Below are 14704 nucleotides of genomic sequence, written 5' to 3'. Positions count from 1 at the left end.
GTGCATTCCTGTAATTTCAGCACCATGTAGAAGGCTGAAGCAGGAGAATTGCTGTAAGTTCTAGTCCAGCCTGTGCTAGAGTGAGATACTATCTCCTGAATGGATGGATGAATGAATGAATGAGTGAATGATACAGACACCCTCCATAATGACCCAGCAGTTCTATCCTTTAGCTACAGACCTGAAAGGCAGGCTATCCCCAAAACCTTTCTCCTCGGGGTTCTTGGCAGCGGTGTTCATAGCCCAAAAGTCAATCAACTGAGTGAATGGGCAAGCACGAGATGAAGGGCTTCCGCTGACTTCTGCAATCCCTTCATTGGTTCTGAGGAGCCACAGTGCTTGCATCTCCCTCATGCAGGGAAGAGAGGAGTCCCTGAGGGAGTGATGTCCCAACTAAATGGCACCTTGACACGGGCTTGGCTTGTCAAGGTCTATGAGAAACTGGCAAAGCGGTCCCTTGCACATATGGACCAGGTTCAGGTGGGATGGCCAAGCTTTCCTTGTGAGTGAGTGTGAGTGTGAACAAAGCTGAGCAACTGCAGCTTCCTCTTGCGGAACGTTTACGGCCTGAGACTATTCGCCTACAGAGAGCTCTCAAATAACTACACAGAGACTTCTTATTAATCATGAAAGCTTGGCCTATAGCTTAGGCTTGTTTCTAACTAGCTCTTATAATTTAAATTTGCCCATTAATATTAACCTCCATTCTATCACATGGTGTCACGTGCCTCCCATCTTACAACTCCTGTTTCCTCTCCCTGTCTCCTGGCATCTCCCGCGTGCCTGCATTCTTCCTTCTCTTCCTTTCTCTCTGCCCAGAAGTCCCACCTATCTCTCCTGCGTAGCTATTATCATTCAGATTTTTATTACACCAATCACAGCAAACCACTTTCACACAGTGCACAGTTATCCCATAACACATGGGCCGGTCACCGTCCATCTGCTGGAATCTCCCCGAATCAGCAGCCCATGTGGATTTGATGGTCACCTTGAATTCAGCCATCTCATACCCAAAAAGCTTTTGTAACAGGAGGAGGAAGCAGAGTGAGAAGTAACATCTGTGAGCCACGTCCCAGCAGAAGGTTAAAGATAACGGCTTTTCCCTGTGAGCCATGTCCCAGCAGAAGGTTAATAACGACGACGGCCCTTCCCCCAAGTTGCAGATCCGGACTCACCAAGACCCGGGCCTGCTCTGGAGTCAGCACATCGCCCTCCTTGCACACTTCATAGTCAGATAGCAGGGTCACCACAGCTGTGAGAGGACAGCAAGTTACTCCCAACAGGAGCTCACAAGGCCCCTGCTGCTAGCGCTCTGTGCCAGGAAGCATTTGGCCTCAGACTCTTCCCTGCAGCTCAGCACCCACAGGGTCAGTGGCCGCCTCTTCCATGTCCTGCAGGTGATGAATGCACAGTCCTGCCTTCTCAGAAGAAACTGGAGAAGTGGCTGGTCAGAGGGGAGAGCCTGGGGAAGGTGGTCCTGAGCTGCTTTCTGTTCTGGACTTTCCTACATTCTTCCTTTCTTCTTCCTCCTCCTTCTTTCTAGATAGGGTTTCTCTGTTTTTAGCCTTGGCTGTTCTGGAACTCACTATGTAGACCAGGCTATCTTCAAACTCAGAGACTTGCCTCTGCTTTCTCAGTACTGGGATTAAAGGCTCCTTCCTTTCTACATTTTCTAAAAATTATTCTATGTGTTTTGCCTACATGCATGACAGTGGCACCATGTGAATAACTGCTGCCTGTGGAGGTCAGATGAGGGTGCTGGGAATCAAACCCATGTCCTATATAAAAGCAGCCACTACTCTTAACCCTGAGCCACCTTTCCAGCCACCTACCTTTCTTGAGGGCAGTGGGCAGGCCCAGCTGCCTCAGCTGTGGCTCCATGGAATGAGGGAACTGCTTCAGGGGCCCTGGATCCAGGTTCACGGTTAAAGATGCTTTGTTCCCAGCTCTAGCAAAATCCATTTCTGTATACTTTGTGAACCACCTAAGGCAGAGAACGGTGATGGGTCCCGGTTGTCACAACACTTAGCTGAAGTCTGGCCCTGATTTGAGTGCACACAATGCGGGGTCTCCTATCCTTGTCCATCTTGGCTGTGGACCAGCACCCAGCAGAGAGCGACCACACCAGAGAGAATGGGAGGACCCAGGTCACAGAATCTGGTTCTAGTAAGAGGCTTCCAGGACCCAGCCCCAGTTCGATGTCACCACCAGACCACCCTTTCAGCTTTCCCGACCTTCAGCTTCCCCCCCAACTCCTCAGAAACACTCACCCGTTCACCTCCTCCTTTGTGCGGTTGGTAAAGAGGAGCCCAACTTCACCTCTCAACCTCTTGCTGACCTGAAAAATGACAGTGAGCAACCCTGCTCCTTCACTAAGGGACCCTAGCCACGGGGGGCGCCCGGTTATCATCAGAAACCTTTTCTGATCGGCACAACCCCTAGTATGCAGGGCAGGAGGGCACAATAGGAACAAGGGCCTTATCCACTGGGGATGCCTGGTTATCATCAGATACCTTTTCTTTACTTTCTTTTCTTTCTTTTTTTTTTCTGTTTTTTTGAGACATGGTTTCCCTGTATCTTTGGAACCTGTCCTGGAACTCAGTCAAACTCACAGAGATCCACCTGTCTCTGCCTCCCAAGTGTTGGGATTAAAGGTGTGCACCACCACTGCCTGGCCTAACACCTTTTCTGATTGGTAGAACTCCTAGTAGGCAAGGTGGAAGGGTATAATGAGAACAGCCCCATGGGCCTGCAGATTAAGAAGACAATTTAAACTGATCTTAGCTCTCCTGGACCCAGAGATCCCTAAATACATCTCCTTGCATAAACCAGGGGCCCTTAGTCCCTTCGGCTGACTGCTTGATTTACTACAGTGTGGCAGCAGGACTCAGTCCTGCTGAGGGAGTGTTCTCGATGGTAACCCTAACCTCCTGGCTGAGGCAGGACCATTTCCTGCGATAGGGCATGGTGCAGAGGCTACCAATGGCTAGGCTCCACTATGGAATAACATGTACTGCTGCGGTCTACAGGAACCATGTAGTGAGATCTCAGCTGGTAGAGCAGAAGGCTGACTCACCAGAATGAATGCTTTCTGATGAAGGCAAACCCAGTTTGCAAGGCACTGGGCCTACCATCTTTTGCATACTGACTGATTCTCACAGGGGATCTCTTGTGAAGTCATAAGAACTCTCCATTGGTGCAAGATTCAGCAGAGTATGCATCATTGGACCCAATTCTTTTTCATGTACTGGTCTATTGGGTCATCACTCCCAACTCTGCAGGACCTCCAGTGGGAAGTTTAGTCACGCAGTCAATAACCTTGGTTCCCACAGTCTAATCTCTGCTCCGTTTCCCGAGATACATCAGAGCCACCTCCCTGCAGCTCTCTTCCATTTGGCAGGACACGCGGTCAGGAAAGGAGTCTTTCATATAGATCACATTCGGGACCTTCAAAGATAAAGGGACGTCCAAGCTCAGAGAATTGCCTTTGTTTTGTGTTTGTATAAACTGGAAACTTTACAGAACAGGAGGAGAACAACAGGAGAAGAATAGAGAAACGGATGCAGGAAAGTACATAGGGGAGAGATCTTTTCACCCTCAGACCTAATCCTGCGCTTGCTGTGAGTCTTCTTCTGAACCCTGAAGAGACACTGAGGCTGACACTCGGAGGTCCCCGATAATGTACCATTCCACCTTTTGTAAAAGACAGAATTTTTCCGGGTGGTGGTTGTGCGCTCCTTTATTTCAGGCACCTCGGAGGCAGAGGCAGGCAGATCTTTTAGTTTCAAGTCAGTCTAGTGTACACAGAGAAACCCCATGAAGAAAGAAAGGAGAGTACCAATAGTCAACCAAAATTTTATTCTTTTTGTAAAAATTAAAGAGATAATCTATCTCACTCCTTTTTTTATTTTTTTAGGTTTTTCAAGACAGGATTTCTCTGTAACTTTGGAGCCTGTCCTGGACCTAGCTCTTGTAGACCAGTATGGCCTCAAACTCACAGAGATCTGCCCACCACTGCCTGGCAATAATCTAATTCATTAGCATAGTCTTTAATGAATGGCAAAATTGCTTGTTACCAAAGAATTATTTTCAAAGATTCTGTTTTACATTTTTTAATTTTTTGAGACTGGTTCTGGTGGGGCCCAGATGATGACCTTGAGCTCCCAATCCTGACTCTGTGGGAAGTACTGGGGTGACGAGCATGACTCAACATCCCCAGCTTCCGTAACCTTCTCTAGGGCTTATCGGCATGTGTACGCCTATTTCTATATACTGATGTGATTATGTGACTGGAGTCTCATAAATATTTCTCTAATCAGAAGCAGTGGCCAATGGGAAAAATTTAGGAAATCGGTGCTTGAGCTATAGTCCCTGAACCCCGATTTTTATTGACTTGGGTATTTTTGTTGTTGTTGTTGTTGTTGACTTGAGACAGGGTCTCATGTAATTCTTGAGTCTCCTGTTTCTACATGCCAAATGGTGGGTGACGGGTGTGGCCCTCCACACTCAGCTCCTGTGGTGTGCGGAAGCCCAGGCTTTTGTGTGATAGACAAGTAAGTGCTTTGCCAACTGAGCTGCACTCCTGACCCCTCTTTGGATATTTGAAACAGAGTCTTGCTATGTAACGCTGGTTGGCCTGGTACCCAATTGCCCAGGCAGGCATTGAAATTCTGAAGTTTAATCCTGCCTTGGCCTATAGAGTGCAGGGTCCCCATACTGTGGCTGTTGGTTCTTTTTTGTTGTTGTTGTTTTGTTTTTTGAAAAAGGGTTTCTCTGTGAAACATCCCTGACTGCCCTAGAACTCACTTTGTAGACCAGGCTGTCTTCAAACACACAGAGATCCCACCTGCCTCTGCCTCCCGAGTACTGGGGATTAAAGGCATGCGCCAACACAGCCCAGCTGTGGCTGCCTTCTAATGATCTTTTTTTTCTTCTTCTCTGATTTGAAGGACTGGTCTCATACTGTAGCCCAGGAAGGACTAGAACTCACTAGATAGTCCAGGCTAGCCTAAGGCAGTCAGTCATCTTCTCAAACATGAGCCATCACACTCGGCAGGGTCACCGACTGTAGTGTACAGCTCTGAAGGTTTGTACACACAGTCTTGAGTCACCCCACAATCAACACAGTCCCATCCCCAGCGCAGCTCTCCATGACCTCCTCTCTCTGAGGACCCTGGAAGCCAATGGTATGTGTCCTGGTGCTGGAGTGTTGTGGGGTACCCATCAGAGAGGACGCCTCACACATGGGTTTAAGCCAACAGAAAGTCTCTATTAGCCAGCCAGAGACCACCAGACATTTGGGATCCCGGAGTAGCCCTCAGCCTTTCTCAGGGTGAGCTTTTAAGCACAAAAACCATATTCTGGGTTGACATTCTTCAGTGTTCGCCAGAAACAGAACTGCAGAAGTCAAAACAAAAGGTGGGTACAGTTAGTGATGTCCCCAGAAATATGGATCTGAGGGATTAGGTCTTTGCTTCATTTTGGAAAGTGATGTTGTCTCCATGATGAGTTTCATAACCTGAATGGTATTTCCATCATGGAGTCAGTTCTGCCAAGGTCTGGGACCTGCATTAGAGAAGGAGGCCAGAGAGGGCACTGAGCCCTCTGGAAGTGCAGTTACAGAAGGTTGTGAGCAGCCATGTGGTCCTGGACATCATACCTGGGTCCTCTGGAAGAGCAGCCAGTGTTTTTACTGCGTAGCCTCCTTTCTATCCCTTTGTTTCCTGTCCCTCTGGAGTTGTGTCTGTGCGGCAAGGTCACACACAGAATCACTTGTGTGGCCCCGAGGCTTCTTCTACCTGCTGAGACTCCTCTGCTACCATGGGTTCACAGCTTAGTCCTTTGCCCACTCTACCCAGGGGACATCAGGTTGTTTTTGTATTGTTCTGCCACTTCCAAGTGAACAACTCTAAAGTCTCCTTGATGGTAGAGATATGGCTCAGTTGGTAGAGGGCTCCATGGTCACAAAATCCTGGTGAGATTGTCATCTACCATCCCAGCACTTAGTAGGTGTGGGCAAAAGAACAAAAAGTTGAAAGTCATCCTCAACTATAGAAGTTGAAGCCACAGGAGATAAATAAGACTCTTTCAAATATATATGTACATGTGTGTATGTATATGTGCTGAAAAGGAAAAAAATACCACCCTGGACAACCCCCCTCCTTGGTATCCAGGTGGGTCTCCAGCTAGGAAGGCAAGAAGAGATAGGGAAAACAGGAAGCCCCTGGACAACCCCCTCCTTGGTATTCAGATGGGTCTTCAGCTAGGAAGGCAGGAAGAGATAAGGAAAACAGGAAGCCCCTGGACAACCCCCTCCTTGGTATTCAGGTAAAAGGTCAAGAATTTGCCACTCAGTTCGCACTCTCGGCCTTATTTGAATTGACCAATGGAATGAATCCCCATAACCAAGCATCTCGTTTCTGTTCCCGCACTTTTGCTCTCCTATAAAAACCCCTCACCCCAGCCTGACGGCGCGCAAGTCTTTCGAGAGACCTTGTCGCCCCAGGTACCTGTGTATTCGAATAAACCTCTTGCTGTTTGCATCCGTAAGTGTGGTTTCCTCTGATTCGTGGGTTCGGGGCCTCTCTCGTAAGGAAGACATCCCTGGGGGGTCTTTCAGTGCATGCATGGATAAAGAACAAAAGAGAAACATTTGAATATAGGCTTTTGTGTGAATATATCCTTTCATATTTTGAATTAAAAAAAAAGACAGAAGAAGTTGCTGAGTCATTGTGACCAACCTTTGATAAACAGCTTACAGATTGGTTGGAAGTACCATTTCCAGTCCTTATCTTTGCTCCCCAACCTTTGTAGAACCTACACGAGCAATACATGTTAGTAACTGACTTATGTCCTCAACCTCAATTAATTCATGAAGCTATTTGTTTTAGTTTGTAAGACAAGGCCTTTGGTAGGAAAGGTGGACTTTGAGTTCTTAATCTTTCTGTCTCTATCTCCGTTCCCAAGTGTGCTGGGACAAGTCCAGGTCACACACCTAGATTTATTGTACAAAATTCAATATTTTTTTTAAAAAAGAAAGAAAACAAAACTAAAACTTCTGTCAATCTTCCTGTCTCAGCCCGTAGAGTGCTGGGATTTTGGGCATGAGGTCACTCACCCCCTAAACACCTAAAAGGGAACAGCGACCCAGGGTGGTCAGGAGTGAACAGAGAGAACAAACAGAGAAGGGTGCCAGCCTACTTTCTTCCAGGGTGTGCCAGTAGGTTCAAGATTTGAGGGCAGATACAGAGCTTTGAGGAAGACTCCAAAATCCGCCCCTCCTCTGCTTGCTCCGCCCCATGGGCAGGGCCACTAACAGGCGCCTTTGCACTAGAGCTGCAGCCTCCTGAATCCTCCTTCCTCTCTTATCCTTCACCTTCCTCCACCTCTAGCAGAGCCATCATGTCATCCGCTCAGCCTGCCACTGTGCTGGGCGCCTTGGAGATGGGGCGCCGCATGGATCCGACCTCCAGCGCAGCGGCGGTGCAAGCTTTCCTGAAGCGCGGCCACACCGAGATCGACACTGCCTTCGTGTATGCAGAAGGCCAGTCAGAGACAATCCTGGGCGGCCTGGGGCTCGGGCTGGGCCGCAGTGGCTGCAAAGGTAACAAACAGTCAAATCGGTCATCCCCTGCCCCAGCACAGCTTTGTCCGGCTCCTGGAGCCCTGGTCTCCCCTTGGCCACGCAAGAGGTCTGAGAACTGCACCTCTTCAGGCATGAAATCTCTTCACGCATGCCTAGCTTTCAATTTGTCAGTCTCCTTCCACACTTTGTTATGCAAGAGTAGCTGAGGAGCCTCCTCACATTGTGTGCCTAGCTCTGGTCCAGCCCGGACCCATGTGGCTAGCCCGTGTTTGGACTCTGGCCTGCTGCCAGTAGGTGCCCCAGGAGCACCTGATCTCCAGGACTCCTGCTCAGCACCACCACCCGAGATTAACACCACTTTTTTCTTTGGTAATGAATGGCCCTGGATCGTGTAGATGATGAGCCTTTGATTAACAAGACCTCTGGCTCCATTAGGGTGGTGGTCATAGGATCAAGTACAGCCCTACAGAGAGAACAGGACCCTAGAGCAATGCAGCTGTCTTGAGTTCTCTACTCAGCTAGTCCCCTGCCTCAGCCTCTAACAGGCAGCACTGCATTTCTCTGGCCTGCTGCTATGCTGTATGCAACTCTGACCACTGCCCTACGGAGTTCTACTCTGGAATTCACAGTGGGATCCAGAAGCAGTGCCTTGCTGTTTCGAGACCTCCTGCCTACCTCCAAGCAAAAGGAGGAGTTGTGTTTTGTGATAGGATCTGCTAGCTTCTCACTTGCCCTAGACACTCAGATGAGACTCTCTGGAACACCTGCGACCCCAGGCTAGCCTCTGCCTCCCTGCTCTCCCCTGTGGAACCTCAAGTTCTCTCCTGCCTCACTACTCAACAGTGGCCTGTGCTCTGCAAGGCCATGAAGGCAGGTCCTCTGCATCCACAGTCCCAGTGCCAGATTTGGCTCATATAGGTGTCCAGTAGGTAATTGTCACAGCGAGCATACCAACCAATCTTCATGTTCATTGTTAGTTATGTCTGTGAACCCTCAGGGCTTCTCCGTAAGACATTATCACTCTCATTGTCATTGGCCACTAGCAGCATTGAGGAGGACTCAATTAAGTCAAGGCCACAGCTACTAACTGATGGCAGAGCTACAATTTGAACCCAATTATATCTCTGCCTGTCTCTGTCTGTATATTTCCTAATTCTCTCTCTCTCCCTTCCTTCATTCTCCCTCCATCCGTTCTTTGTCCTCTCTTGTTTTTTGGATATAGTGTTTGTTATAGAACTAGATTTGTACTGTGAAGACAAGGCCGACCTTGAGTTCCTGAATCCCTCTTCCAACCCTGAAGATTTAGGAACAGAGTCAGGCACCACCATATCCAGCCCAGTGCTGTTCCTCAACTGTTACAGTAGATACTATGTTTGCTTTTTTTTAAATTTATTTATTATGTGTACAATATTCTGTCTGTGTATATGCCTGCTGGCCAGAAGAGGGCACCAGACCTCATTACAGATGGTTGTGAGCCACCATGTGGTTGCTGGGAATTGAACTCAGGACCTTTGGAAGAGTAGGCAATGCTCTTAACCTCTGAGCCATTTCTCCAGCCCCCTAGATACTATGTTTGATAATGTGACTTGAACTTGCATTTCCCCCCCACCGTGAAAGTGAAAATTGCAACCAAGGCTATTGGAACGTCTGGGAAGACATTGAAGCCTGATGTTGTCCGGTCCCAGCTGGAGACGTCGCTGAAGCGGCTGCAGTGTCCCCGGGTGGACCTCTTCTACTTACACATGCCAGACGACAACACCCCCATAGAGGAGACGCTGCAGGTCTGCCACCAGCTGCATCAGGAGGTGAGTGTGTCCCCTGAGCTTGGGGAGATGCCCTCTGACCTTGATCCTGCCAGGGGAGTGAGTGCTGACCACATACAGCAGGGCGGGCACAGACCTCCCTCCAGGCTCCCCTCCCAGTCAGTCTCCCCTTCCTGGTCTCCTGGACTGAGCTGGACTCTGATGGAGTCTCTCCCCTGCAGGGCAAGTTTGTGGAGCTTGGCCTGTCCAACTATATCTCCTGGGAAGTGGCTGAGATCTGTACCCTCTGCAAGAAAAATGGCTGGATCATGCCAACTGTGTACCAGGTGAGAGGAATCTGGTGTTTTGGGGACCATCAAGACTTTGGGGTCCAAGGCTCCATTGATTCTTGATCTTTGGCATGACCATGAGACCTGCCAACAGCACTGTGTGAATGCCCTGAATGTCAAGGTCTGGGATTGTTCAGGACTAGACTGAGGGACTTAGGAAGATACATTTGGTGTCTCTTGACATGTCCTCCCTCTCCAAATGTCTCCCTGCAGGGCATGTACAATGCTATCACCCGACAGGTGGAGAAGGAGCTCTTCCCCTGTCTCAGACACTTTGGATTGAGATTCTATGCCTATAACCCTTTGGCTGGTATGGGCTCTCATGGGGACCGTCCATGTGGATGTGTGGGTGGGTGGACATGCCTGGCCTATGTTTCTCCTATTGATGACCTGGTGGATGCTCATCTCAGACCTTGAAGTCTGGAGCTTTGAGAAGGGGTTCCTGGATCTTCTCATTCCAGGCTTCCTCCTGGTCTCCAGTTCCTAGCAGGGAATGATATGGCTATCTCTGGGAAGAGTCTGGACCAGGTTCTGACTGCTGTCTTCCTGCAGGTGGCCTGCTGACTGGCAGATATAAGTACCAGGACAAGGACAGAAATCAGCCTGAGAGCCGCTTCTTTGGGAATTGGTTTGCTCAGATTTATAGGAACCGGTGAGCTATGATAAGGGGGCTGTGTCTGGAGAGAGGTGCTATAGGTTTCCTTGGTTGGAGGGAGGATCCTTGAAGCTGCATTCTTATGGACCAGCTCTACAGTGGTTTCAGCCCTAAGACTCTGGATGTTAGCTGCCCTGGGCATTGGAGGAATAGTCTTGCATTGTCATAGGGATCCCCTGATGTCTGTACATTGTTACCCTGTGTGTGATTCTTGGGAAAAGCTCTTCCACTGCTAATATTGAGAGGACAACCCAGATGGACTTGGGGGAGCCTGGAGCTTGGTGCTGACCCAATGAGACTTAGTCCTGTGACATCTTGGTCGTAAAATTGTCATCGTTGTCTCAAGTGGTCATAGGTGAACATTGTTCTGGACACCCTTCTTCTCTTTCTTTCTTTCTTTGTTTCTTTGTTTCTTTCTTTCTTTCTTTTCCTTCCTTCCTACTCCTTCTAACTTCTTTGTTTGTTTATTTGTTTTATTCAGAATCCTGTGTATCCCAGCTGGCCTCCAATTTGCTCTGTAGCTGAGGCTGACCTTGTACTCCTGATCCTCCTGCCTTCCCATAAAGAACTAGGACATTTGCTTTTGTTTCCCACACACAGGGTTTTAGTGTGTGTGTGTGTGTGTGTGTGTGTGTGTGTTTGTGTGTGTAGCACTGGTTGTTCTGAAACTCACCCTTTTGATCAGATTGCTCTTTACCTTAGAGATTTGCCTGCCTTTGCCACCTAGTGCTGGGATTATGGGTTTGTGCCACCACTACTTGGCAGTGATCTAAGATTCCTAGTGACTTTCACAATGCTCTTCTCCAAATTTCTAGTACGTAAAAATGTATCTGACTGGGGAAACTGAAGCAGAAAGATTACAAGTGCAAGACCTACCTATTGCCTGAGAATGGAGTGAGTGCTCAAAGCTCTGGCTTTGATTCCCAGCACTACAAAAATAGGAAAAAAATTGAAAAAATTTCAATGATTCAATATTTTTCCAAGTGACATTTTTTTGACATTGGATTGACCCAGTATAGTGTACAACTTGTGATGCTCCTGCCTCAGCCTCCTGACATGTGGGATTAGATGTGTGTCCCCATGGCCAGCCACTGTTAGATCACTTACAATCCTTTCCCATCTAGCACCTCAGTTGCTATGTTGACAAGGTTCACTGGTGAGCACAGACTGATACAGTTACTGTTTGTATTCTCTGTGTGTCACGCTTCCTGCAGGAGGCTCCTGCAGGATTGTGGAAAATATCAGAAGTGAAAGGAGTGATCCCTCTGTGATAGCCTTACTGTGTACCCGGCTTGGTTCAAGCCTGACCTGTTGGGAGTGTGCTGCTCTCTGGCATCAGGCCAAGGCTGGGTGTGAGGACACCTCGCATTTGACGCTCAATATCTCAGGACAAAATGGAACCACAAAGAATCCTTACCTGCAGCCTGCACCACTAATAGTCTGTCATCCTCCCTCCTGGAGTACAAACCATTGCCTTCATCAGTGGTTCTGAAGCCATTTTCATATACTGTGAGATCCCAGGGTTCTCCTCTGGAGAATCAAGGCCTGCTGGCCTTCAGAATGCAGTGCAATCAGCTTCTCTTCTGACCAAGTTGCTAAGACAGGCTGCAGGGAGAGTGTTCCCTCCCTCAGGAAGTAGACAAGTGAGTGCAGGGAAGGGAGGCAACCACAGAAGCCAGACTAGTGCCCAGGACTTTAGCCATGCTTCTGTGTGACCCAGGGCTCACAAGTGTGGTGGTGTAGCAGCTGAGAGTCCTCATGTAGGCTGCTGTATTATTAACATTTGACAAGCATCTAAAATTTTTGATTCTTGTCCTCAGTGTCACTCCCTGACCTACGATGGGCCTGGAGAGCTTTGTGTTCTGATGCTAAAGGGGCAGAGCTGTGCCTGAGAACAGAAGCCACCTCAGGGATGCAGGGGCTAGGTCACCCTCTAGTGACCCTGAGAAACTGACCCCCATGTCCCTTCCCCCACCCATTCAGGTACTGGAAGGAGGAATACTTCAAGGGCATTGCTCTGGTCGAGAAGGCTCTGAAATCCAGCTATGGCACAAGCACCCCTAGTATGACCTCGGCCGCCCTGCGCTGGATGTACCATCACTCACAGCTCAAGGTAGCCCAGCGGGTCCTGGCTCTTCAGCCTCTGCTGTGAAGTTGGATGGGGGAAATGGAGTTGGGGGGTGGGGGTTAAGATCCCACTGTGACTCTGTCTTCTCTGGCCCAGCTTCTCCCAGGCTGGTGACAGTGGTACTGCTAGCTTACCTCGCTGTGTTCCAATGACTGTGTGAAGTCTAGTCATCTGGATTGTTTTTCTTAAAGATCTAGTTATTTTTATTTCGTCTGTATGAGTGCTTTGCCTGGTGGCCACTTGTGCTTATAGTTCCAGCAGAAGCCAGAAGAAGGTTGCACATTCCCTGGAATTGGAGTTAAAGGTGGTTATGAGTTAGCACCAAGTGGGTGCTGAAAACCGAATCCAGGTTGTCTTCAAGAGCAGAAACTGCTCCTAAGGGTTAAGCCATCGCTCAGGCTCCAGTGATCTCCATTTCCATACGAAGAAATTGCTTCTACAGATGAGAACTGGTTTACCTACTAAAGTCCCACAGCTCCATGGTGTAGGAAATAAGCATAGATTTGACTCTGAATAGTACATTAAAAAAGAAATTGTTTATTAACATCCCTTCCAGCACTCTCTCTGGAGAGAACTCAATTCCGTGTCCCTGGGAACATCTCTTTCTGCCTGCTGTCCCCACTTCCTCTCCTTAACCCCCTTCTCCAGTGTGGGGATTCTGGGGTAATGGTGTCACTTTGGTACCTGGTAAACATCAGGCCTGAATATTAAGTGTTTCCCAAACTGTCCTGCAGGGCAGAGGAGCCTGGCAGATCTTGGCTGTTTGGAGGCAGTAGTCATTTCTCCTAGAAGCAATACTCAAGTGAAAACAGATTCCAAAGCTCAGCAAGCAATGGGCGGGAGGGGGCGGGTGATGAGTCGAGGGGATGGCAGATGTGTGCTGGAATCTGTATGTCCCTTGCAGGGCGCCCATGGGGATGCAGTCATTCTGGGCATGTCCAGTCTGCAGCAACTGGAGCAGAACTTGGCCTACATTGAAGAAGGGCCCCTGGAGCCGGCTGTCGTGGAGGCCTTTGACCAAGCCTGGAACCTGGTTGCTCATGATTGTCCCAACTACTTTCACTGGCTCTGACGTGGGGAGTTGTAGAGGTCACTGGCTGTCACTCTGTGTTCTAGCCTGGCTAGTCTGGGCTGTGAGCTGAGTCAGCTGCCCTTTCCCTCCTCATGCAGATCTCTGATGGTTTTGTTTTGTTTCTTTCTATTGCCTTGATCTACACCCAGTTGTCTTCAGTGTGAGAGCTGCCTGAGCTCTCCCCACTACCTCCTGTTGAATAAAACCTGCCATGGCTGTAGCACAGGCTGCAGCAGGCCTGGCTTTATTCTTTGAAATTGTGTGGCTTTCTTCTTGCTTTCCTTCTGAGGGTCCAGGGGAAGTGTGCAGGGGTGTACCTGGTCCTCAGAGGGCAGAAGCCTGTGAGGCCTGCCCTCTAGTAGTAGGGATTGGTGTTAGCTCAGGTCAGAAAAACACCCAAGTTCCTTTTGGCACCAGGTGTGTGCCTTCCTCACCGCCATGGAGTCCCATAGCAGTGGACAGCAGCACTGCCCCAGGTGAAGTCTCCTCGTTCATCTACAGCATCAGCTTACCCAGCTTGCAGATTGTGCAATAGCCACCGCCATCCTTCATGCAGAGTACAGGCAATAAGAAGCTGAAAGGTCTTCTGGTCAACCCAGGTTTCCCCAGACTCAGTTCAACACAGCACGAGGCAGGGCCTTGACCTGGGCACAATCAGATCCCCAAATGTCGCTGGATAGTTGATCACTAATGACACTGTTAATAAATTTAACCTTCAATCACTTAGCGACACGCTGACTAGTAAAAGTCATAGAGATCTTGTATTTCCTGGATGCAAAGACACAAGATGTAGTAGGGAAGGGTGTAGATAGATTCTTTGGCCTTTGGATCAGGGAAGGAGAGATAGAGGAGGTCACCTGTCACTTTCTTGCAGCTTCTCTTATCAGTCAGGTTTTTACCCTGATATCTGACTCTCGGGGTTTTACTAATAACAAAAATTGAGATAAACTCTTCATCTGGCGTCCAAGGCGGGGCATGAGATATCGAAGCAGCCTCTCACTCTGGCTTTGCAGCCGCCTTAGTTGCAGCTTGCAGCTGACTCTTATTCAGGTGGCCCCTTGGTCTCATTCCACCTCTCGAGTTTCCTATCCATGCCCCCTAAACATGCAGCTTGCTCCCTCACTCTGCGGGTTACAGACTTTCTCTGGAACCCCTCCCCCTGGCTTCAGCCA

General features: G+C 48.9%; 2 protein-coding genes across 2 annotated transcripts; one reads left to right on the top strand and one right to left on the bottom strand.

Moving 5' to 3' along the window:
• Positions 1–162: 162 nt before the first annotated feature.
• Positions 163–2410, bottom strand: LOC148121655 (mRNA turnover protein 4 homolog). Its single transcript, XM_087907540.1, has 4 exons — positions 2271–2410; positions 1833–1984; positions 1176–1252; positions 163–258 (listed from the first exon to the last, which is right to left on the bottom strand). Exons 1-4 carry the CDS (start codon positions 2408–2410, stop codon positions 163–165), a joined length of 465 nt encoding a protein of 154 aa, XP_087763666.1.
• Positions 2411–7304: 4894 nt separating this feature from the next.
• LOC148121654 (aldo-keto reductase family 7 member A3-like) lies at positions 7305–13789 on the top strand. Its single transcript, XM_087906972.1, has 7 exons — positions 7305–7603; positions 9203–9390; positions 9570–9674; positions 9891–9987; positions 10230–10329; positions 12316–12445; positions 13365–13789. Exons 1-7 carry the CDS (start codon positions 7402–7404, stop codon positions 13530–13532), a joined length of 990 nt encoding a protein of 329 aa, XP_087763098.1. The 5' UTR covers positions 7305–7401; the 3' UTR covers positions 13533–13789.
• Positions 13790–14704: the final 915 nt, after the last annotated feature.

The sequence above is a fragment of the Myodes glareolus genome, chromosome 6, assembly GCF_982192425.1.
Source record: "Myodes glareolus chromosome 6, mMyoGla1.1, whole genome shotgun sequence".
In the NCBI taxonomy this organism is placed as follows: Eukaryota; Metazoa; Chordata; class Mammalia; order Rodentia; family Cricetidae; genus Myodes; species Myodes glareolus.
This window is presented reverse-complemented; position numbering and strand designations above follow the sequence as displayed.